Raw genomic sequence first — 24783 nt, forward strand, 5'->3', positions numbered from 1 at the left:
TTAGCTGAAGCACTCGATGAACGACTCCAAATTCTATGTGCTCGGTCAAGTAATGGGGGGTTCTCTGGAAAAACCGACGGAAACGCATCTTTTAAAAATTGAGCAAAATATTTCGAAGGATCGCCTTTTTCTATGCCGTCTGGGAGACCAAGTATACGTAGGTTCTGTCTTCTGGACCGATTCTCCAAATCGACACTCTTGGCTTTAAGTGTTTCCACCAGTTTAATGGTCGAAATTAAATCCTGTTGCAATTTTTCAATTGTCAAATCTCGTTTCCGAGCTTCTTTTTGCAGAGACGCGATAAGAGCTTGCTGCTGGTTAATTACTGAATCCGTCTTAACCATATAATCTTGAAAAGCCTTTATATCTTGTTTAAAAACTTGATGTTGTTCCTCAAATTTTCTATCCAAAACCTCCATAAACAGTTCATAAGTTAACTCAGTGCGTTGCGGATGAGCTGGCTTCTTTCCATTACCGTTCGGGTTGCGCCCCGGTTCTCGTCCTTTGGATCTAAGAGCCATTTCTGTTTGCATATCTTCAAAAATTCACAATAAAATCTTAATGATAAGCCCGAGAAAGTAGCAAGAATCTTTTGGTGTAGGTAACAATAAGTTGAATAAGGGTGATCAAAGGTTAAAAAAAGTAAAGGTTATGGAGCGAATCTGAAACAGTACTCACTCCATGAGCGTCTCCCGCTGACTCTCCAAAATCTTTGATAGTTTTGAAAGTGGATATACTGACTGACACCAGAGAAAGGAATAACATTGCTTATTTTCTATGATACAGCAAGAAAGGGATCACATCATATTTTACAGTAGCGTCACCAGTACTATTTCCTCTTTATCATACTCAATCCCAAAATGATGCTAAAAGAGAGCTTTTGCTGGCTTGGTTTTATATAAACTGACCAGAAAATCAGATATAGCAGTTGGCATATAGGAGAGAGGAATCCAAAAACACTTTGCATCTAATCCAGCAGAGTACCGAGTACGAGGATTAAGAGAAATCAGAGCGTGATTCAGACACCACACCACTTTCATCAAATCTGGGTTTAATTGCCCCAACATATTGGTCAGCAGTTTTGCAGAGACTGTAAAAGAATATGAAAAGTACATTTAAAGAAAATTGTTTTTTATCTATGATGTTGATAAGCACCATATATAACACGCTGCAGAACATTAGAGGCACATATCGTTCTCGCAAAGGAAGGGTGAAGTTAGTTTTCAAGTAGATTTTATTTTCCTAAGAGTCCGCTAATTTTTGTGATGAGTTGTTGACTTGTGCAGTAAAGGCACACTCTCTGTGTTATGTTTTGTAACTGACTCAAAGGAAGATCTGGGAGTCCGAAATGCGGGTTTAACTTTGAGTTTACTTTCAGTGAGGCACACGTGCATCACGTGGTAGCAGGATGACGTTTGTAATTAACATATTTTAACATTTTACCCATCATGAATAAACAAAACTGATTAATCAATTAATATCTACATAAGATTACTCAAATATTATTGAAACACACAACAATCTGTTTGCTCTCAGAAGACAAAATAGGTGGAGTTCCTGCCTCTTGTTGCAAGTAATGGCTCTTGCTACCTGAAATTAAACAGGAAGTCCCCGGCAGACATCAATTTTTATATCTCCCGCCCCTCCCATAAATAAAACCCCATGTTATTACTCCTCGTGTCTCTTGCAACCCAGATGACTGAGGAAGGATTTAATGGATTCTTTTTCTTCAATTGATGCTGGGTATATCGGCTTCCTCTCCCTTCCAGGAGACTGCATGGAGCTGCTGCTGGTGGGCTGGTGATTTGAGAAACTGGGATGCAACCATGCAATGTAGAGTTAATGGAGCACCTGAACTCTTTCTTCCCATTCATTTGCATTTTTATGATATATAGAATTACTTAAACTATGTGTATTAATGCTCTAAGTTGTGGTTCCATTCTCTGAAATCTTTGACAGTTTTCAAAGTCAAGATTCCTGACTGACACTACCAAAAGGGATAACGTCACCTATTTTCTATGATACAGGAAGAAAGGGATTTTTAAATTAAATTTTACACCAGTGTCACTATAGACACATCTACTGTTGTCTGAAGTCTACAGACACAGCAGTAAATAAGGTTGAAAGAGCACAGAGAAAATTTACAAGGATGTTGTCGGATTTGAAAGACCTGAGTTATAAGAAATGAGTTAGGACTATTCCCTGGATTATGAAAGATTGAGAGGAGATTTGGTGTACAAAATTAGGAGGGGTATAGGTCAGGTAAAGGCAAGCAGGCTTTGCAACCAGAGGTCATGGGGTAAGAGTGGGAGATGAAAAGTTTAAAGGGAACCTGAGGGGAAACTTCTTCACTCAGAGGGTTGAACAACCTCCTGAGCAAAAGGAAAAGAGACCACAGGTTGCAGGCAACTGTGCAATTGTTGAGTTGTAAATGCTAATATGAAATGCTTGAAGTGGGATGTGAGGCCTTCTTCAAAATTAGCATCTTGTACCTTCAAGTTTGTATTGCAAAGACTGGTTTACAAGGTTACCACAGATGGTTGATAACAAAGGAGAGATACAGAGCTGCAGTTGTGCTGCTGAAAGATAGATGCTTTGTGTGGGAGGATGAGCTAGGAAAGATGGCGGCATCAGGTTTTGCAGACCCAGGCGACCTTCCAGTTTGTCCAAGGGACAGCTTTTTCTTCTTCTCTTGTGTCTTTCTTTTCTGTTCAAGGTGTCTGGGGTTCTGTCAGAGCCTGTGATCTACTATGAACTATGGTTCATCACAAGCAGTGAGTCTTTGAACTGGCTGCGCAGCTCGGTGCTTTCCTATCTCCAGGAGCAGGCTGCAAGACTTGCACCTTTGTGTCTGGCCCCACAGATGACCCAGTTCCTCCCTGATATCACCACTGAAACGTCATTGGAAACTGAAATATTGGGACAGCAGACAGTGTGTGCTGCTGTCAGAAGAAGGACTCTGTACTCAATTCATCCTCTAACCTCCCCCCCAAACTGATGGTGAGTGAAAGCTGGCAGGGTACTTGGAGAAGTGACTTGGCAGATTGCAACACTGGGCCTGAAATCTCTCTCTCTCTCTGTCTCTCCCTCCCCCTCTCCCTCTCTCCCTAGCTCAACAGAGAGAGAGAAAACCTGCCTGAGACACCAATGTACTGATTATGGACTGTAGGTTTTGATGTGAATGTCTGTGAAGAATAAGAATTTCAGGCTGTATACATTCTCTATATTAAATTAAACCAATTTATTTGAACAATTTATATACTGTATAAACATAAAAAAACTAATGAAAATGGAAAAACATCTAAATATATATAAAATAAAAACAACTAACCTTTATCCATGTAATCAACCCCATAGTCTTCTAGTACCTCTGCTGGTAATCTACTCCAGAGCCCGTACATTTGCTTCAGTGGGCGGTCTGTATCAGTCAAGGGTGTTTTGAAAACGCCTGGCTCAATACAAGCTACTTTCACTCCAAAACACTTCATATCTCTCCTGCAAAATTACAAAATAAAACTGTCATGTTGTTGCAAACTTTTATCTATTGGCTTTTGTTTACTTTGTCCTTGTTTATTTTACGTAAAACACAGTTCATGCTGCTTTAAATGATAGACTGTTAGGAGAACCAGTCAATCATTTGTGAAGGAATAATAATAACAACATATTCATAGAACACTTTCCAACAGACGATGTAATTACAGGTGATTTACAAACAATAAAGTTAAAAATGAAAATAAAATACAAAACAATGTTCGTAAAAAGCAAGGTGGAATAAATAGGTAACACACACAAAATGGAGGAGGAACACATCAGGTCAGCCAGCATCTATGGAAACGTGTACAGTCACTATTTCTGGTCAAGATTTCTGCCTGAAGTATTCCCAGTGATCTGGCTTCCATGGCCACACGAGGCAATGAATTCCACAGATTATCCACTCTCTGGCTAACGAAATTCCTCCTCATCTCTGTTCTAAATGGATGTCACTCTATTCTGAGTCTGTGTCCTCTAGTCTTAGACTCCTCCACCACAGGAAACACCTCCACATACTCCCTGTCAAGGCCCTTCAACAATCAATGTTTCAATGAGATCACCCCTCAATCTTCTGAATTTCAGTGAATAGACACCTGGAGCCAGAAAACACTCCTTGTATGACAAGCCTTTCAATTCCAGAATCATTTTTGTCAACCTTCTTTGAACCCACCCCAATAACAGCAAATTATTTCCTAGATAAGGGGCCCAAAACCGCTCACAGTAATCCAAGTGAGGCCTCACCAGTGGTTTATAAACCCTCAGAAGTACATCCTTGCTTTATATTCAAGTCCCCTTGAAATGAATGTTAACATTACATTTTCCTTCCTCACCACAGACTCAAACAAAACAATTCACCTTTATGGAATCCTGCATGAGCACTCCCAAGTCCCTTTGCACCTCAAATTTTTGAATTTTTTCTCTATTTAGAAAATAGCTTTCCCTTTTATTTCTTCTACCAAAGTGCATAACTATTCACTTCCCAACACTGTATTCCATCTGCCAATTCTTTATCCATTCTCTGAATCTGTCTAAGTCCTTCTGTAGCCTCTCATCTTCCTCAAAACTACCTGCCCCTCCACGTAAATACATATAGTCTGCAAACCTGGCCACAAGGCCAGCAATTCTGTCATACAAATCATTGATATGTAACATAAAGAAGCAGTCCCAACACATACTCCTGTTGTACACCACTAGTCACTGGCAGACAACTGGAAAAAGCTTGCATTATTCCCATTATTTCCCTCTTGCCAATCAACCACTGCTTTATCCATGCTAGTATCTTTCCTGTCATACAATGGGCTTCTGAAGTAGCCGCATGTTTGGCAACTTGTTAAAAGCTTTCAGAAAATCCAAGTATTCAACATCTGCCAATTCTCCTTTATCTATCCTGCTTGTTGTTTCTTTAGAATCAACTCTAACATCTTCCCAACCACTGAGGTCAGACTGACTGGCCTACAATTTCTATTCTTCTGCCTCCTCCCTTCTGGAAGAGTGGAGTGACATTTGCAATTTTCCATTCTTCCAAAACCACGCCAGAAACAGCAGGTTCCTGAAAGATCATTAATAATGCCTCCAGAATGTCTTTAGCTACCTCTTTCAGAATGCTGGGATGTACACCATATGGTCCAGGTAACTTAGCTACCTTCAAAACTTTCAGTTTCCCAAGAACTTCTCCTTGCACTCACTTCAATCCCCTGACATCCTCGAAACTCTGGCATACTGTTAGTGTCTTCTACAGTGAAGACTGATGCAAAATTCTCATTCAGTTCATCCGCCATTTCCTTCTCCCCCATCACTACCTCTCTCGCCTCATTTTCCAGCGGTCCAGTATCTACTTTCACCTCTCATTTACGATTTATATATCTGAGGAAACTTTTGGTATCCTCTTTAATATTATTGGCTAGCTTTACTTCAGATTTCATCTTTTCCTTCTTAATGACTGTCATTGTTGCCATCTGTTTGTTTTTAAAAGCTCCCCAAATCCTCGAACTTTCCACTAGTTGTTACTCTATAATATGCCCTCTCTTTAGTGTTGATGTGGACTTTGACTTCTCTTGTCAACCACAGTGCCGTCATCTATATTTAGAGTACCTCTTCTTCTTTGGGATGTTTATATCTGTTGCCTTCTGAATTGCAATTCCAGCCATTGCTACTCTGCCATCATCTCTGGCAGAGTTCTTTTACAATCAGATTTGGCCAGCTCCTCTCTCATGCCTCTGTCATGTCATAATTACTGGCCCTTAAGGGTTCCGTTACCTTGAATTCTCTAATTAATTAATTGTGCAATTCCCAATCCAGAAGAGCTGGTCACTACAAACTCCTCTACAAAGCCATCTCACAGACATTCCCGAAATACCCCTCTGAGACCTGATTTTCCCTATTTACCGGCATATTGAAATCCCCCTTGACTATTGTAACATTGCCTTGTTGGCATGTATTTTTTAGCTCTCATAGTAACTTGTAGACCACATCTTTACTACTGCTTGGGGGTCTGCATGTAGCTCACATTAGGGTCTTTTCACTATTGAATGCCTTAGCTCTACGCACAATGATTCAACACCATCTGGTCCTATGTCACCTCTTTCTAATGATTTGATTTCACTTTTTTACCGACAGAGCCAAACACCTCCCATTCTGCCTACCTGTGTGTCCTTTCAATACAATGTGTATGCTTGGACATTAAGCTCTCCACTACAATGTTCTTTCAGCCACAATTCAGTCATGCCCCCAACGCCATGCATGCCAGTCTACAAGTTCTTCCACCTTGTTCTGTCTACTGTGCATATAGATAGATAGATAGATACTTTATTCATCCCCATGGGGAAATTCAACTTTTTTTCCAATGTCCCATACACTTGTTGTAGCAAAACTAATTACATACAATACTTAACTCAGCAAAAAAATATGATATGCATCTAAATCACTATCTCAAAAAGCATTAATAATAGCTTTTAAAAAGCTGTATCAATCCTGTATCCAGCCATTTCGATTTTGTCCACCTGTCAGCACTGCAACTCACTCTGTTGACTGCAATTTTGCCCTATCATCAGCCTCTCTTTGCTCGCAGTCACACTACATACTGCCTCTGTTTGTTAACTAACTACCTAATCCTTAGCACTATCACTCCAGTTCCATTCCCTTGCCAAATTTGTTTAAGCCCAACACAACAGTTCAAACAAACCAGCCCGCAAGGATATTGGACTACTCAGTTTCAGGTGCAAACCATCCCTTTTGTACAGGTCATACCTTCCCCAGAAGTGACCTCAATGATCCATAAATCTGAAATCCTGCCCTCTACACCAGATCCTCTGGCACGCACTCATCTGCTAAATCATCCTAATGGATGTCACTCCTATTAATACCTAAACGTACTTTTATTTGACCTGTTACACTGTCATTTTATGAAGTATCCTGTGAATCCAGGGAGTCTAAAGGGAGCAGGACATTTACAAGCACCCTGGTCCCCTACTCCAGCTGCAAAGATGACTATTTCCTGGCCCCTGGAGCTCTGGTCTCCAAGCCCTGGTACCAGCTCTTGGCTCAGGGCTCACTCTCAGTACCTGGCTGATATTCTGGAGCAGGAGCAAGTCAGATTGTGAACCACCAGGATTCCCAAAATACAAAATGCCAGATTAAATTAATTTTACTGCATATACAAAGAGAAATATCAAGGAGAGCATCTTAATTTCAAACTCAACTGAGACTGTCGTTGAAGGCTTCTACACCAAGTTTAGAGATGCAATATGGTCCACTTACAGTGCTGATCCTTCCAAATATACTTGCAATATTTACTATTCTGCCTCGTGCCCTCTTTATCAGCGGAAGTACACTCAGTGTGACTTCAATAAGTCCAATCAGGTTGACATTCAGCGCAGGTTTGAAATCACTTATCGTAAGCCAGTCAATAGGTGCAACGGTGTGAATGATGCCAGCACAGTTAACCAGCCCCCAGAGTCCTAGAACTGTTGAAATGAACAAAAAAAAGATTTATTGTCAGATTACCTTTTATTATAATTGATTGGTCCTAATACTGTCACACATAAAACTCACATTGAAGCAAATATATAGTATATATACAGTCGGCCCTCCTTATCCGTGGGGAATTGGTTCCGGGACCCCCCGCAGATACCAAAAAACACGGTTGCTCAAGTCAGTGGACTTCAGGACCTGGCAGAGCTCCAGACCTTATTTAACCTGTCACAGTGTGGTGGACTTTAGGACCCAGTGGAGCTCCAGAGCTTATTTAACCTGTCTCAGTGTGGTGGACTTTAGGACCCAGTGGAGCTCCAGAGCTTATTTAACCTGTCTCAGTGTGGTGGACTTTAGGACCCAGTGGAGCTCCAGAGCTTATTTAACCTGTCTCAGTGTGGTGGACTTTAGGACCCAGTGGAGCTCCAGAGCTTATTTAACCTGTCTCAGTGTGGTGGACTTTAGGACCCAGTGGAGCTCCAGAGCTTATTTAATCTGTCTCAGTGTGGTGGACTTAAGGACCTGGCGGATCTCCGGATCTTATTTAAACTGTCTCAGTCTGGTGGACTTTAGGACCCAGTGGAGCTCAGGACCTGCCGCCCACAGTGTTTCTTTTCCGTTGACGGAAAATAATCACGATTGGATATAAAGTGGAAATAATAAAGCGGTTGGAAAGAGGTGAAATCCCATCAGTCATTGGAAAAGCGTTAGGCTACAGTCGGTCAAAGATCGGAACAATTTTAAAGGATAAAGTGAGAATAATGGAGCATGTGAAGGCCCTGCCCCGATGAAAGCTACAATTATTACTAAGCAACGCAGTGGTTTAATTATTGAAATACGTATGTTTCTTAAGTGTTTTATATGCATAGAAAGGTAAAATAGATACTATATACTAAGACAAACGTTTGACTAATGGACGCTAAATAATACCGGATGTACCTGTTCCGACTTAGAGAACTTCCATTTATTTTTTGATTCCTCATCTGCAGTAACCTATGCACATCCTCTCGTATACTTTAAATCATCTCTAGGTTACTTATAATACCTAATACAATGTAAATATGATGTAAATAGTTGTTATACTGTATTGTTTAGGGAATAATGACAAGAAAAAGAAGTCTGTACATGCTCAAACAACAAGTGCTGGGGAGAGAACTTCTGGGTTTTCCCGATCCGCGGTTGGTTGAATCCACGCATGCAGAACCTGTGGATAAGGAGGGCCAACTGTATGTGTATATATAATTATACAGAGACACACACACACTTACACACAGTCCACATACAAAATGTTAATGCTGTTGCCTTAGTGTTAAAGGTCCATCATGTTCCTTGTCTTATATTTAAATTCTTGATGGACATTGGTGGAGTAATGGATGAATAGTGACTATTAAAGTGTCTAATTGATTTAGAAGGATATACTGAACACTGTGTTAATGAACACGTACTGTTTGAATAAAAAACAGGCTGTGTTAATGTCATGAGAACAAAAGATCAAAGAGTTTGACTGTTTCTGGGTCTCTCTACTTATGACACTTGTATTTACTGGTGCCTTTCACTGATTTGTTGGACTTGGCACTGACTGGAAATCACGACCAGAGTTGGGACCCGGGGTGGTTTCATGAGTGAGTCGGAAATCAGAGTTCCCTCTGACACAGCAACAAGTAGTAGTTAAGAATCGTGAGCTCTGAAATCTTTGTATTTAGTGTGGTTTATTTGTGCTTTCTATCTTATGAAAATAAATAGGCTTAAATTACTTTATTGTGCTTGTATGCTTGTTAGCACACCTCTTGGAAACAGAGTTTGTTTGGGTCTAATCAACCAAACCCTGGGGATTCTCCATTTTGTAGCATATAGAGTAAGTCGTGTTCCTAGCGGCTCTCTCTTTTAATATATTTTATATCCCATTAATAGATCCCTTTTAGTTTTGATGATTTATTACTTCCGCTGAAGGATTTATTATTTCTACTGAAGGATTTATGACTTAATTACAATGGCCGAAAAAAGTCGTTCAGGTATTGAACTGAGAAGCGGCAAGACTTTTCCTGAAACAGAGCAAACGGAACAAACCAAGAAAACGGAGGAATCTGTTATACTAGCAGGAATATTTTCTTCAATACAAGACAGGAAATGGGAATTCGGATCGCTTAATATTAAACTTGATAAGCTGGCTGGTTCAAACGGGAAGCTTGAAAAAGCTATTTCTACAATTCAAGACTCCGGAAAAACTTGGACTCTCAGCTTCAAACACTTCAGCAGACTACAACTCGAATTGAGAATGAGCATGATCTATTCAAGCAAACTATTAAAGATCAAGGAATGAAGATATCTTCGATGGAAAAGAAAATCAATGAAATTACTTCAGAACTATCTAAAACAAAGAAAAGAATGGTTGATTTAGATACTAGAGGGCGTCGGAGGAATCTGCGTATTCTGGGACTGCCTGAAAATACTGACGCTGGCGATCTGTTAAAATTCTTTTCAGATATGCTGTACTCACTTTTCAATGAGACCCTGGAAACTAGTCCCTTAATTGACAGAGCCCACAGAATTCCATTCTCTCGGCATTCACCCGAATTACATCCTCGAGCAGTTGTACTTTCTTTGCATCATTATACGACTAAAGAAGCAATTCTTCGAGAAGCCAGAAAGAAGTGGAAATTAATCTTTAATTCAACACAGATTCGTACAGTTGAAGACTATCCCCCTGAAATCGTTGCTGAAAGAAACAAATATCGAGAAGTTATGAGTGAAATGTATAAATTAGATTTAAATCTCTCCCTTCGCTTTCCGGCAAAGCTGATAATTTTGCCTGAAAAATCTCAGTCACTGAGAATCTACTCTCCTCAGGAGGGATGAGAGTATATTAAAAACCTTAAAGTTAAGCCTACTGAATAAAATATTAAAGTTATTCCGATTACTCAATAGGCAATTTTGAAGTATTTGCTGTATAAGTTGTTTATGGAGCTTCTGAGTTAAGTACGTTCTATACCTTTTCATTCTTTGGTACGGGGTGTGGCTGATTTAATTTTTTTACCTTATTAATAATTAGTACATATATAATTGTTTTGTAGGGAACCTTTATAATATAATTTAATGGTCCTGTTGTGTATTGATCTTTTTATTTATTTTATTTGTTTCAATACTTATAGTTTTAGGTTTGTTTTATATGTATACTCATTTACTTTTCTGTTTCGAGAGAAACAATATTGTTTGTAATATTATTTGCTCGGATTTTTTTTTTGAATATGTGTTTAAGCTACTTTAGCTGATTGTAAGATGGCCGTTGTTGATTATGTTTTTATTAATGTTAGACATAACATTATACTAGTTGAATTCTGTTTGTGCCTTTTATTATGCCTATTTTCCGTGGGATTTTTGCTTTATTTTAATATACAGAGCTGCAAGATGGAGAACAGGGTTAAGGGTTATTGGTTAGCATGGGATCAACCTATCGATTCCTTAATTCTTATCTTTTGGGAGGCGGGGGGCGGGGTCTATTTGAGTAGTTTTTTCTTGATTGGGCAGTTCTTTTGATGGATTTCTCTTTCGTAAATGCTTCTGGTTGTACCCGCGCCTTTTGGTTTAATTTGTACTTGCGTAACATTTCTTTTATATAATATTAAATTCAATTTTAAACATAGATGTTAATAAAATCAATATAATATCATGGAATTGGAACGGTGTCAATCACCCCATTAAGCGTAAAAAGATTTTTAAGAAATTAAAAACACAATGCAGATATTATTTTTGCGCAAGAAAATCATATACGAAAACAGGATGAGGACAGGTTTTTCCGCTTCTGGGAAGGGCCTCTGTTCCACTTGCTGTCGGATAGTAAAATAAGAGGCGTTTCTATATTTCTTAGTCCCAAAATTCCTTTCGTACACTTTAATACTACTACTGATTCGATTGGAAGATATTTAATTGTTACTGGTTTATTATGCGAGCAAAAGGTAGCTCTGGTGTGTGTATACACACCTAATGTAGATAATTCTGATTTTTTAAAGAAACTTTTTTCAGAGTTACCAAATCTTAATAAGTTGATCATGGGTGGTGACTTTAATTGTTGCTTAAATCCGGCGATTGACAGGTCATCAACCAATCCGTCGCTTCCTAATAAAGCGGCGGCTTGTATTAACCCTTTTTTATTAGAATGTCAATATTTGGAGATGTTGTGGCGACCCACTTTCTGCGCAGGCGAACCGGCTCACAAATAGCCAGCGCTTGGCGGGGGAACACGGACAATTCCGCTTTAGTTTTCTTTCTCAAGGCTGCTGAATATGAGACTATTTGTCCCCTCAAAAAATATGGGACACCCAATATAACCAGATTTGCCATTCCTTATGTTGTATTAAATTCGAAAAATATAGAAATTTGCTCCTTGATAAAATTAACAAAAGCTGGCTCCTGTAACAATACGGGATTCAGTCTCCACTGTGAGACTTTCAGAAAGCTATCCGAACGCTTAAGGGTTAACGTTAAAGGCGCGTGACCTGAGAGCGCGATGATGTCATACGCAGACTCGACGACGGAGTTAACCGACGTGCATCTAAGGAAAAGTAATCCGAGAATACTTGTGATGGACGTGTGAGAAAAAAGAGAAATCTTTATCATTGGGGCGTTTATAGTGTAGCGATATGCTACACACAGCGCTGAAATAACGACACGCAGTCGGTAAGTCGTTTCGAGACGAGTTTATTCAAACTTGGCGGCGCTGGCATTTAAATCCCTAGCGCCCGCCCCCTCCGGGCGGAAATGACGTCAGAGGTGCAGTACCAAACACTATTTTAATAAAATTAAACAGATAGATAAAGCGTATTCGGTTAAACCTACTGAAGACCTATATAAAGAAAGGTTCGAACTTCAATCACAGTATGATTTGCTTCTGACCTTTCCCATTGAACAGCAAATTTTTAAATCTAAAAGTTTATTTTATATACATGGGGAAAAATCTGCTAAGCTTTTAGCGGGTCAGTTAAAGGCTGGGCTGGTCAGAAGACAGATTGTAAAAATTCGTCGACCAGATAGAACAGAAACTTTAGATCCTTAAGAAATTAATAAGATATTTATGGACTTCTAACCTTTATAAATCTGAATTCTCTGATAGCACTATTATTATGAATAGATTTTTGCAAAGGTTAAACATACCTTAAATTTCGATTCAAGATGTTGATATGTTAGATGCACCTATTAAACAAGAGGAGTAATCTACCTAATCCTCTATGCAATTAGGTAAAGCTCTGGGACCTGATAGTTATACAGTAGAATTTTACAAGACTTTTCATGAAATGCTTATACCACATCTTCATCAAACGTTTACTGATTCTACATCCTCTGGGAACCTTCCTAAAACTTTTTATGAAGCACTAATTTCATTGATTCCAAAAAAAGGAAAAGATCCACTGGATTGTGTATCCTATAGACCTATTTCTTTACTGAATGTAGATTTTAAAATCCTCTCTAAGATTCTAGCAAATACAGTAGGCTTGAGGATATCTTGCCTAATGTTATCTCAAACGATCAAACAGGATTTATAAAAAATAGGTACTCACATTTTAATATTCAAAGATTGTTAAATATAATTTATTCCCCCTCAGCCAAAGAATCTGAATGTATTGTATCTTTGGATGCAGAGAAAGCCTTTGATAGGGTGGAATGGCCTTATCTATTTCAGGTTTTGAAGAGGTTTAGTTTTGGTCCAGGATTTATTTCCTGGATTAAATTGATTTATCATGCCCCGGTAGCTGCGGTTTTAACTAATAATCAAAAGTCTCCTTACTTTAGATTATATAGAGGTACCCGTCAGGGTTGTCCCCTTAGTCCTTTATTATTTAATTTGGCTTTAGAACCACTTGCTATTGCTCTTAGGGATTCTAATTCTGTGCAGGGTATTAAGAGAGGGGATAAATTACATAAGGTTTCGTTATACGCAGATGATTTATTAGTTTAAATTTCAAATCTATTCCTTTTATGTTATCTATATTTATGGAATTTGGTATTTTTTCTGGATATAAACTTATTTTACATAAAAGTGAATTATTTCCTATAAATAATTATTCTGATTATTATGATCAAATACCTTTTAATATTGCCAAAAACCATTTTACTTACCTTGGTATCAAAATTACTAAAAATGTTAAAGATCTATATAGGTATAATTTCTCCCCTTTAGTTGAATATACTCAACAGGCGCTTTCTAAATGGTCACCTATGTCGATGTCATTGATAGGTCGAATAAATGCTATAAAAATGGTTATTCTACCGAAAGTTTTATATATATTTCGAGCAGTTCCCTCTTTTGTTCCAAAAACAGTTTTTGATAAAATAGATTCTCTGATTTTGTCTTATGTTTGAAATAATAAAAGCTCTAGAGTGAATAAACTTTTATTGCAAAAATAAAAAAAAAATGGAGGTCTGGCTTTACCAAACTTTAGATTTTATAATTGGGCAATTAATATTTGTTATATTACTCTTTGGATTTATGATATAGACAACCAAGATCGCCCTTCATGGTTACAGTTGGAGGAAAATTCAGTAATAGGGTTTTCATTAGCTTCTTTATTAGGAGCTCCCCTTCTGTTTTCGCTCTCCAGAATAGGTAGACAAGCTCTCAACCCTATTGTTAAACATACTTTAAAAATTTGGTTTCAGTTTCGTAGATTTTTTGAATTAAATGATTTTCTACTTTCTAGTAATATTTATTCTAATTTCTTTTTAAACCATCAACTTTGGATAAGGCTTTTTTAACATGGAAAATTAAGGGATAAAAACTTTTTTAGATTTGTTTTTGCAAGACTGTTTCATGTCCTTTTCACAGTTAATGGATAAATATGATATCTCTAATACACATTTTTTCAGATATTTACAGGTTAGGAATTTTCTACGTGATTTTTTACCGAATTACCCCTCAGCCTGCTCTTTAAATTTGGCTTATGCTATTTTTCAATTTAAACCTTTTCAAGAACGATTAATTGCTATCATTTATAAACAGTTAATGAATGCTCACATGTCACCTAGTGATAGGGTTCAACGCATCTGGGAAGTAGAACTTCAACATTCACTTTCAGACAATCAATGGAGTAAAATTTATTATTTAGTCAATAATTCATCTATCTGCGCACGCCATATCTTAATTCAGTTTAAGGTAGTACACAGGGCCCATATGTCCAAAGAAAAATTGGCGCATATTTTTCCTAATATAAGCCCTATTTGTGACAGATGTAATGCAGAAGTGGCTACTCTAACTCATATGTTTTAGTCGTGTGTAAGTTTAAACAATTTTTGGAGGGATGTGTTTGGAATATTATCTAAAGTTATAGATATGGATGTTCAACCTAATTCACTTACAGCAATTTTTGGGATTAGTCCAGAGGAAGCAAGCAAAGTGTCTGCTTCCACTCAACATGTGATAGCTTTTTCAACTTTACTGGCTAGGAGAGCTATTTTGCTACACTGGAAAGAATCTAACCGCCTACTGTTTTTTATTGGCCCTCCTCCATTATGTCATGTCTAAGCTTGGAGAAAATTAGAAGCTGGACATTTGATACATCCTTTAATTTTGAACAAGTCTGGCGACCCTTTATTCAATATTTTCATAAGATCTATTTATTTATTTATTTATTTTTCTTTATTCTCTTTTGGGGAAAATCCTTATCCGTGAAGGTTCGGAGATGACTGGAAAGATGTTTTTTTTTCCTTTCTCTTTTTTTAAATTTTATCCTCAATTGGACTGCCCAATCTTTCTTTTTCTTTTTCTTTCTTTCTCTTTTTTTATTTCAGTTTAGTTAGTGGTTTTTTTTCCTTTATCAAATAAAATTTCCAGTCTTGTTTTTATGATTGCTATGAGGAGTTGTAGTTTTTTTTGACCATTGTATATATAACAGCGTAATATTTTACCTATTTGATTTTGACATTATATACTTTGTTTTTATTATTGCTGTTTATATGTCTTTTATATTATCGGTTTGCTAAACTCCTCCTCTGATTTGCATATTCTTTATTTGAAAATCAATAAAAAGATTGAAAAATGAAATGAAATGAACCAAACCCACTACACACCCTCAAAAGAGTGAAAGTGCCACAGATCAAAAGGTTTCCAGGAATTTAAGGGAACTGACTGGCACTAGATGCAGGGACACCTTTTCTGTCTTCACTCAAGAACTTTCCCCGTTTCCTTAAGCTAGGCAGATAGGTAAACTCCAGTCCCGGCATAGTTGTAGTTTGAAGACTGGTTTAATGTTCACCAATGTATTACAGTACGCACAGAGCTGAGTGAAAGGACACTATTTTAGGCATTCTCACAAAAGATGGATTCAAATATTGATCAAAACTCCTTTGACTCCGAACAAAGTGCTTCCTACTTCTGAATGAATGAATATACAAGCCATTATAGAATTGCCGATCTGATGATGATGGTTAATTGCTAACAACACAAATACAAGTAATCAGCAACAGCTGAAAACTTACAATTAGGCATTGAGAAATAAAACAGCAAACTAAATCGGCGGGGTGGAGGGGGGGAATGGACATAACAGTACCTCCACCCCCCCAGAATCAGAAAGACAGATGTGTAAAAAGGGCCTGAAGGATCATTGGAGACCCGAGTCACCCCAACCACATTCTGTTCCAGCTGCTACCATCCGGGAAGTGGTACCGCAGCATAGAATCAGGACCAACAGGCTCTGGGACAGCTTCTTCCACCAGGCGATCAGACGAATTATTTCATGCTGATACAGTTGTATTTCTCTGTTATATTTACTGTCCTGTTGTACGTACTATTTATTATAAATTACTATAAATTGCACATTTAGACGGAGATGTAACAAAAATCTTTACTCATGTATGTAAGGATATAAGAAATAAAGTCAATTCAATTCAAAAGTCTAAGAAATAAATTTAATCACAGCAGTGGATTCCAATTAATTGAGCCATCAGTTAATCAGTCCCCTATTTGACACAAAGAATAAAAATAGATAATTGAGAAGACAGCCAGGATGCCCTTTGTTTATTTGGAACATCATGGTGTTTAATTGGGACAGGAGACTGTTGAACTGTTCCTAATTAGAGTCAGTTAATTGATGGTTTGTCTTTTTTTGTATACCTTTTTAACTATTTCATGAAACTTTGACCAATTGTGCTAGCCACTTACTTAAGCCAAAATGTACTGATCCTGATATGTCCTAACTAAGCAGAAATCAAAACAGAAGTCACTCCAAAGAAACTGGAATTTAATCAATAGGCAAGTTATTTGGAATCAAATGACCTTGTCTCATGTCTCAGGGTGGAGTGTGTCTGCACCCAGACTACCTCTACCCCTGGCACTACTTCTCTACCACCTGACCCACAGCCCTCCCTCAGCGCCCCTCTATCACCATTCCTATTTGGTCTCGCCAGGTTTACATACTTGCCCCCTGCTCCACGTTCAGAAATACAGTACTGTGCAAAAGTCTTAGATACCCTAGCTCTATGAGTATGTGTACATTATATTTATGTATAAAAGCCTTCAAACAGAGAATTTACTAATATGGAATATTACCGTCTGTCTTTTCAGTTCTGAAGGAAATGTGATAGCTACCCTTTATCTCTTTTACCAATCAACTTCCCAGCTCTTTACTTCACTCCCTCCCACTCTCTGAGTTTCAATTATCATCGGCCACCTTGCACATCTCCCCCCCCCCCCCCCCCCACCCACTGATCTTCTTACTCTGAATTCTCCCATTCCTTTCCAGTCCTAAAGAAGGGTCTAGGGGCAAAACACCAACTGTTTATTCATTTCCATAGGTGCTGCTTGGCCTGCTGAATTCCTCCAGCATTTTGTTTTGTAGAACACCTTATCACATTTTTATCTTCTCTCTGTTTGGTATTGCATTGTGCTGCTGCCAGAAAAATTGAGAAATTTATCAACATAAGCCAGCTGGCTTAAAACTGATTTGATTACTGAAGATTTTCAAAACGCTTTTACTGCATTACATGTTTTTAAACCTATTAGACCCTCTTTATTTGAGAAACAGGGACAGTTCACAGTGAGCAATGCGATCTAAGAATTGACAATTTTTGTTTGACAAAGATGAAGGTTTAAATTTAAATTACCTTTACCCTTTACGTCCAATTTTACAAATTCTGCTGCCTTCCCAATGCTCTCAGAGTTGGTAACATCAAGTTGAAATGTTTTGAGTCTCGATGATGTCCTGCTCTTCAGTTCTTCAGCACCCTTCTCGGTAAAACAGGCAGCCAGAACATGGAATCCCTGCTGGGCCAGAAGATTTCCAAAGCCAGAGTCACAGCCTGTGATGTACACGTGCTTGTCAAATACATTTGTTATCTGTTTCCCGTCTCTGTACCGCCAGTACAGGAAGCAAAGTACCAGTGAAAGAATCAGATAGCCAAGCATTTCTGAAACTAGAGAAAAACACAGAGCGCTTCAGCATCATTGTACTTGAGAAACTATTTCAATTGTGTGAAGTCATTGAAAAATAATTCGGAGGTTCAACAAATGCATTGGGGAACACAAGAGTTCAGAAAATTTGTTGTAATTTATTGGGAGGTTAGATCCTACTGTAAGGGAAATATAGATGTGGTGATGAATTCTCAAACTAAGAAATGTTTTGCCTGATCGGGAGTTGTTCACAACTGAAGCACAAGTGTCTAACCAATGGAATCAATATTGTGAAGTGTGATGTTTCATCATCTTTAACACACAGTAAGCTACGTAAGCTTAATTGGCTTATCCCTTTGACTCATCCAGTCCATTCCGAACCCATTTAAACTGCCTACTGCCATCGACCTGAACCCGGACCATAGGCCGCCATACGCCTACCATCATAAACACTGAAATCGAGCTTGCACGCACCATTTGTGCTGGTGGCTTGTTCCACACTCTCATCACCTCTGAGCAAAGAAGCTTCTCTTCATGTTCCCCTTAAACTTTTCATCTTTCAACCTTAACCCATGACCTCTGATTGTAGTCCCACCCAACCTCAATGGAAAGGACCTGCTTGCATTTACCCTATCGATACCCCTCATAATTTTATATACCTCTATCAAATCTCCCCTCTACCTTGTACATTCCAAGAAATAAATTCTTAACCTATTTAATCTTTCCCTACCACTCAGGTCTTCGAGACCCAGTCATGTAGAACTTAATCCTGATAAGTTCAAAATGACATTTTTGAAAAGTCAAATAAGGGTTTGTCATGTACAATAAATGTTCAGGCACTTGTCACGTACCCTGTGACTGGGTTAAAGAACCAACAGAAATGGAAAACACTTTGGAGTCTGGTATAACTATAAGCTAATAATGTTTATTAGTAAACTACGCAATACAGTAATATAAATGCAAATATATTGAACAGGTTAGCAATGAGATGTGTGTGTGTGTGGAAATAGGAACAAAACTAGTCTTCTTCAAACCTAGGGGTAAATGGGTACAGTCTTACGATGATGAAGAGAGTTCAGTTCATGGTAGTTATTTGAGTAACGTTGGAGAGAGAGAGAAAGGGGAGAGGTTGCCGGCGATCTTCCTGTTGTCTTCCAAAATCCCTTTGTGGTCACCGACTATGACCATAGCACAAACGACCATTCTTCAGTGGTTGAATTATCACCCAGGCAAGGGTGGACACACAAATAATTCCCCACCGATCGCACCTTTCCACACTGTGAGCCACTGATTGATTTCCCCGAATCGATCCTCCAAAACTCCATCTTCACGTGGGTGCACAAAGCTCGTTCAGTGTCCGAACTGTGTGTGTCTTGTGGTATGTCTCAGTGTGTCTGTCTGTGTAACAGCGGATCTGCTTTTTATCTCCACATGTTGGATACCAGCTGTCCATCAACCTGCTCCGTCCATTGCTTTCTGCAGACTCTGCCAGCAGGCAAGTGATCTCGGAGAAAGGTAAACAATCAGCAGAGGAACCATAACATTATTCTTTCGAGCAGTTTCTCTCTCTCTCTCTCTCTCTCTCCCTCTCTTCCTGTCTCTCTTTCTCTCTCTCTCTCTCTCTCTCTCTCTCTCTCTCTCTCTCTCTCTCTCTCTCTCTCTCTCTCTCTCTCTCTCTCTCTCTCTCTCCCTCCCTCCCTCCCTCCCTCCCTCCCTCCCTCCCTCCCTCCCCCCCCCCCCCTCTCCGCTGGACGCCTTCCTCTCTGTCTCTTAATAGCAGCACAGTTCATAGGGTCTCTTCTGGACCCCTTTTCCAATCTAGGGTGACCTCTAACACACTAGACAGGGTTCATGAACAGAAAAACCTTGGATCCCGGAAACTGGCAGCAGAGAAGGAAGGTGGTGAAAGTGGCGTTTGGGATGCTTGGTTTCAACAAGGGCAGGTTTCATTGATGCAGAGGAAGCTCTGAGGTGACCTGATTGAAATATACAGAATTGCGTGTGTGATACAGAGAGGAGCTCGGAATTGCATATGGTGACGTATATGTACATTGATAATAAATTTACCCAAACTTGTTGCAGATGTGGTTATCAGGAATCACAATGGTGTCACCAGCTCCCACATCATACTGCTACAACACATCACCCAATCCTGTATCCTTACTTCATCTCATAAGTCACAATTTGATATCCCGGTACAAAACTTACGTGTTCTTACCTGCTACTCACCCATCCCATAGACTCACACAATGGCTACTGAAAAATGGATTCTGGAATCTCTAGAGCTAAACATTCAGCCCCCCAGCCTATCTCTCTGTTTACTCCCACAATGGGAGTTCCGCTTAAACTTCACTTTTTATTGGCCCAAGTGAAACTCTACGCAACAAGATTTCCTCTTATCAATTGCTCTTGTTCTCGCAGCGAGACTTGCCCATTTCCTCTCTCTCGTACAGAAACTCTAAAGCAAAATAAACTATTCATAATAAAAAATATTCACAAGAATTATGCATTCCACGTCTTATCATTCTTTACATTCATGGTTAATGCTTTCCATACTGGTCTAGCACTGTTGTCACTCATATATTAAATACTACAAGAATTGAGGAGCTTCCTTACCACTCCATCCACTTTCGCATCACCGCTACTCCAAAGTGAAAAGTACTCGCAACGGGACTTCCTCTTTTGAAAGGCTTCCGCTTTCGCTGAAGCTACTCCAAAGTGAAAATCAGAGACTTCAAACGAAGAATGTGCGAACCAAGTCCATGTCTGCTTTCGCATCCCTGGCACTGAGGTCCACAGGTTATCACCAAGTCAGATATTTAGGACTCCTAAGCAGACATTCTCTTCCAAATCCGTCATGTGAAGAGCTTCTCCAAGGTGGATAAAGGAAAAGATTCAAAATGTGCTCGAAACCTCCTGGAAGCAATGTCCTGATAACTCCTGGTCAATGTCACTCTCTCATGCTACAAACTTTCCAAGTGCAAATGTAAATAAATAAGCAATAAATATTGAGAATATGTGATGAGGAGTCCTTGAAAGTAAGTCCATACATCAGAAACATAGAAAATCTACAGCGCAGTACAGGCCCTTCGGCCCACAAAGCTGTGCCGAACATGTCCTTACCTGAGTAACTAACTAAGGTTAGCCATAGCCCTCTATTTTTAGGAGCTCCGTGCACCTGTCCAGGGGCCTCTTAAAAGACCCTATTGTATCCGCCTCCACCAGCTTTGCCAGCTGCCCATTCCATGCACTCACCACTCTCTACGTAAAAAATTTACTCCTGACATCTCCTCTGTACCTACTTCCAAGCACCTTAAAACTGTGCCCTCTCTTGTTAGCCATTTCAGCCCTTGGGAAAAAGCCTCTGACTACCCACATGATCGATGCCTCTCATCATGTTATACACCTCCATCAGGTCACCTCTCATCCTCTGCCACTCCAATGAGAAAAAGCCGAGTTCACTCAACCTATTCTCATAAGGCATGCTCTCCAATCCAGGCAACAACCTTGTAAATCATCTCTGTACCCTTTTTATAGTTTCCACGTTGTTCCTGTAGTGAGGCAACCAGAACTGAGCACAGTGCTCCAAGTGGGGTCTAACCAGGGTCCTATATAGCTGCAACGTTATCTCTCGGCTTCTAAGCTCAATCCCAGGATTGATGAAGGCCAATGTACAGTATGCTTTCTTAGCCACAGAGTCAACCTGCACAGCAGCTTTGAGTGTCCTATGGACTCGGACCCCAAGATCCCTCTGATCCTCCACACTGCCAGGAGTCTTACCATTAATACTATATTCTGCCATCATATTTGATCTACCAAAATGAACCACCTCACACTTATCTGGGTTGAACTGCATCTGCCACTTCTCAGCCCAGTTTTGCATCCTATCAATGTCCCGCTGTAACCTCTGACAGCCCTGCACATTATCCACAACACCTCCAACCTTTGTGTCATCAGCAAATTTACTAACCCATCCCTCCACTTCCTCATCCAGGTCACTTATAAAAATCACAAAGAGTAGGGGTTCTAGAACAGATCCCTGAGGCACACCTCTGGTCACCGACCTCCATGTAGAATATGACCTGTCTACAACCTGTCAAGTGAACTTGAGACCAGGTATCTGGAGGCTTTGCTTATTACAGCTGGGGACTTTAGCCAGGCCAACCTCAGAAAGGCGCTGCCAAAGTTATACCAACATGTCTCCTGCTCCACTAGAGGCCCGAGTATACTTGACCACTGCTACACAGCAGCCAAGGATGCCTACCGTTCCGTCCCATGACCTCACTTTGGAAAATCGGCCCATCAGGCTGTACTCCTCCTCCCGGCTTACAAACAGAAACTGAAGCGGTGTCAAAAGTGGTGTCGCGTTGGACAGAGGAAACGGATGAGGTCTTCACTGACTGCTTTGAATCGGTGGACTGGTTAGTATTCAAGGTCTCGGCAGCTAACCTCCATGAATATGCCTCAGCTATCATGGACTTTATCTGGAAATGCATAGAGGACTGCGTGTCTCGCAAGACGATCTGGGTATTCCCTAACCGGAAACCTTGGATGAATTATGAAGTCGAGTCCCTTTTGAAGGCTAGAGCTGTGGCTTTTAGCTCCGGAGATACCAGTCGCTACACGGAATCCAGGCATGAACTCCAGAAAGCCATTAAGTGCGCCAAGAGGCTATATTGAGCCAAGTTGGAAGCCCAGGCTAATCAGGGATGCCAGTAGACTATGGCAGGGTCTAAATGAGATCACTGGGCGCAAAGAAAAGGCTGGGAATATGAATAACTGTAGCACTTCTCTTCCTGATGAACTTAACATATTCTACGCAAGATTCAAACAGAAGAGGAGCGTCCCGCCCCCTACGGATGAACCGGACCTGGTGGCATCGAGATTCATTGTCACCGAGGAGGATGTTAGAAGAGCCATCCTGAAGATAAATCCAAGGAAGGCGACGGGCCCAGATGGCGTCCCGGGACGGGTTCTCCGGGCCTGTGCAAGTGAGCTAGCTGGAGTGTTTGCTGACATCTTCAACTGCTCCCTGATTCAGTCTAAGATTCCCTCGTGTTTTAAGAAGGCAATGATAATCCCGGTGTTGAAGAAGAGTAAGGTGACATGGCTGAATGACTATCGACCTGTGGCTCTGACATCAATTGCTATGAAGTGCTTCGAGCGATTGGTTATGGCACACATCAACCATAGCCTACCGGTCAACCTCAATGCTTTACAATTCGTCTACCAGAGCAACAGGTCAACGGCAGATGACATCTCTCTGGCACTACATTCCTCCTTAGAACACCTGAAGAATAAAGACGCATATGTAAGGCTCCTTTTCATTGACTACAGCTCTGCCTTTAATACCATCATTTCAAATAAACTGATTCCTAAGCTCCGGAACCTGGGTCTTAGCACTCAGATCTGCAGCTGGATCTTCAACTTCCTCACAGACAGGACCCAGGCTGTAAAAATAGGGGACAAGCTCTCCTCTACAATCACTCTGAGCACCGGTGCCCCACAAGGCTGTGTACTCAGCCCCCTGCTGTACTCACTGTACACCCATGATTGTGTAACCAAGTTTCCATCAAACTCAATATATAAGTTTGCTGATGACACCGCAATTGTAGGCCGTATCTCGGGTAATGATGAGTCTGAGTACAGAGAGGAAATTAAGAACCTGGTGGCATGGTGCAAAGACAATAACCTATCCTTCAATGTCAGCAAGACGAAGGAATTGGTTGTTGACTTCAGAAGGAGTAGCAGACCGCACAACCCCATCTACATCAGTGGTGTGCAGATGGAACAGGTCAAAAGCTTTAAGTTCCTCAGGGTCAATATCACAAATGACCTGACTTGGTCTAACCAAGTAGAGTCCACTGCCAAGAAGGCCCACCAGCACCTTTACTTCCTGAGAAAGCTGAAGAAATTTGGCCTGCCCCCTAAAACCCTTACTAATTTTTATAGATGCACAGTAGAAAGCATTCTTCTAGGGTGCATCACAACCTGGTATGGAATTTGTCCTGTCCAAGACAGGAAGAAGCTGCAGAAGATCATGAACACAGCCCAGCACATCACACAAGCCAATCTTCCGTCTTTGGACTCACTTTACACTGCATGCTGTCGGAGCAGTGCTGCCAGGATAATCAAGGACATGACCCACCCAGCCAACACACTTTTTCTCCCTCTTTCCTCTGGGAGAAGGTTCACGAGCTTGAAGACTCGTACGGCCAGATTTGGGAACAGCTTCTTTCCAACTGGTAATCCTGTTTCTCAGGGATTTAAACAGTTGGAGAAGCAGGAACATTTTGCAGATACTATAAGAGAAACCCCATTTGAACTGATTTAAATGGACGTTATTGAATAACAAGGCACTGTTGGGAACATGCTCCTTGGGAAAGCGTCATGCTTTACTGCCCAGGAGTTAATTTTCCTCTTAACCCTCCTCACCCATCCTTTGCAGGATTCCCTGAAGGTTACCTTGCAGGTGAGTTGGTAGTATGGAAGGCAATTGCAATGTTAGCAGTCACTTCAAGAAGACTGGAATATAAAAGCAATACTGTAATGTTGTTCAGATTACACTTGGGGTATTGAGAATAGTTTGGGCTCCTTATCAAAGAAAGGATATGTTGTCTTTGGAGAGGATCCAGAAGAGGTTCACAGGAATGAGTGATCCTGGCAATGAAAAGGTTTGTGCATGAAGAGCATTTGATGGGTTTGGAGCTGTACTCCATGCCAAGACCACCAGACCCAAAGCAGTTACTTTTCCCAAGCAGTAAGGCTGATCAACACCTCCTCCCACGAACCCACCTCACCAAACCCATTTCTTCATTACCTATCTCCTGTCACAGTCATGTTATGTACAGACATTCTTGTACCTCATGTCACTTTATGTACACATCAATCTATATATAGGTATTTAA

The 24783-nt window shown here is 40.1% G+C and overlaps 1 protein-coding gene across 1 annotated transcript; it reads right to left on the bottom strand.

Moving 5' to 3' along the window:
• Window positions 1–755: 755 nt before the first annotated feature.
• On the bottom strand, window positions 756–18373 carry LOC140728568 (dehydrogenase/reductase SDR family member 9-like). Its single transcript, XM_073047498.1, has 5 exons — window positions 17590–18373; window positions 7230–7487; window positions 5331–5334; window positions 3332–3492; window positions 756–1090 (listed from the first exon to the last, which is right to left on the bottom strand). The coding sequence occupies exons 1-5, from the start codon at window positions 17888–17890 to the stop codon at window positions 867–869; spliced, it is 948 nt and encodes a 315-aa protein (XP_072903599.1). The 5' UTR covers window positions 17891–18373; the 3' UTR covers window positions 756–866.
• Between the last annotated feature and the right edge of the window lie 6410 nt (window positions 18374–24783).

Source organism: Hemitrygon akajei, chromosome 5 (assembly GCF_048418815.1).
Source record: "Hemitrygon akajei chromosome 5, sHemAka1.3, whole genome shotgun sequence".
NCBI lineage: Eukaryota > Metazoa > Chordata > Chondrichthyes > Myliobatiformes > Dasyatidae > Hemitrygon > Hemitrygon akajei.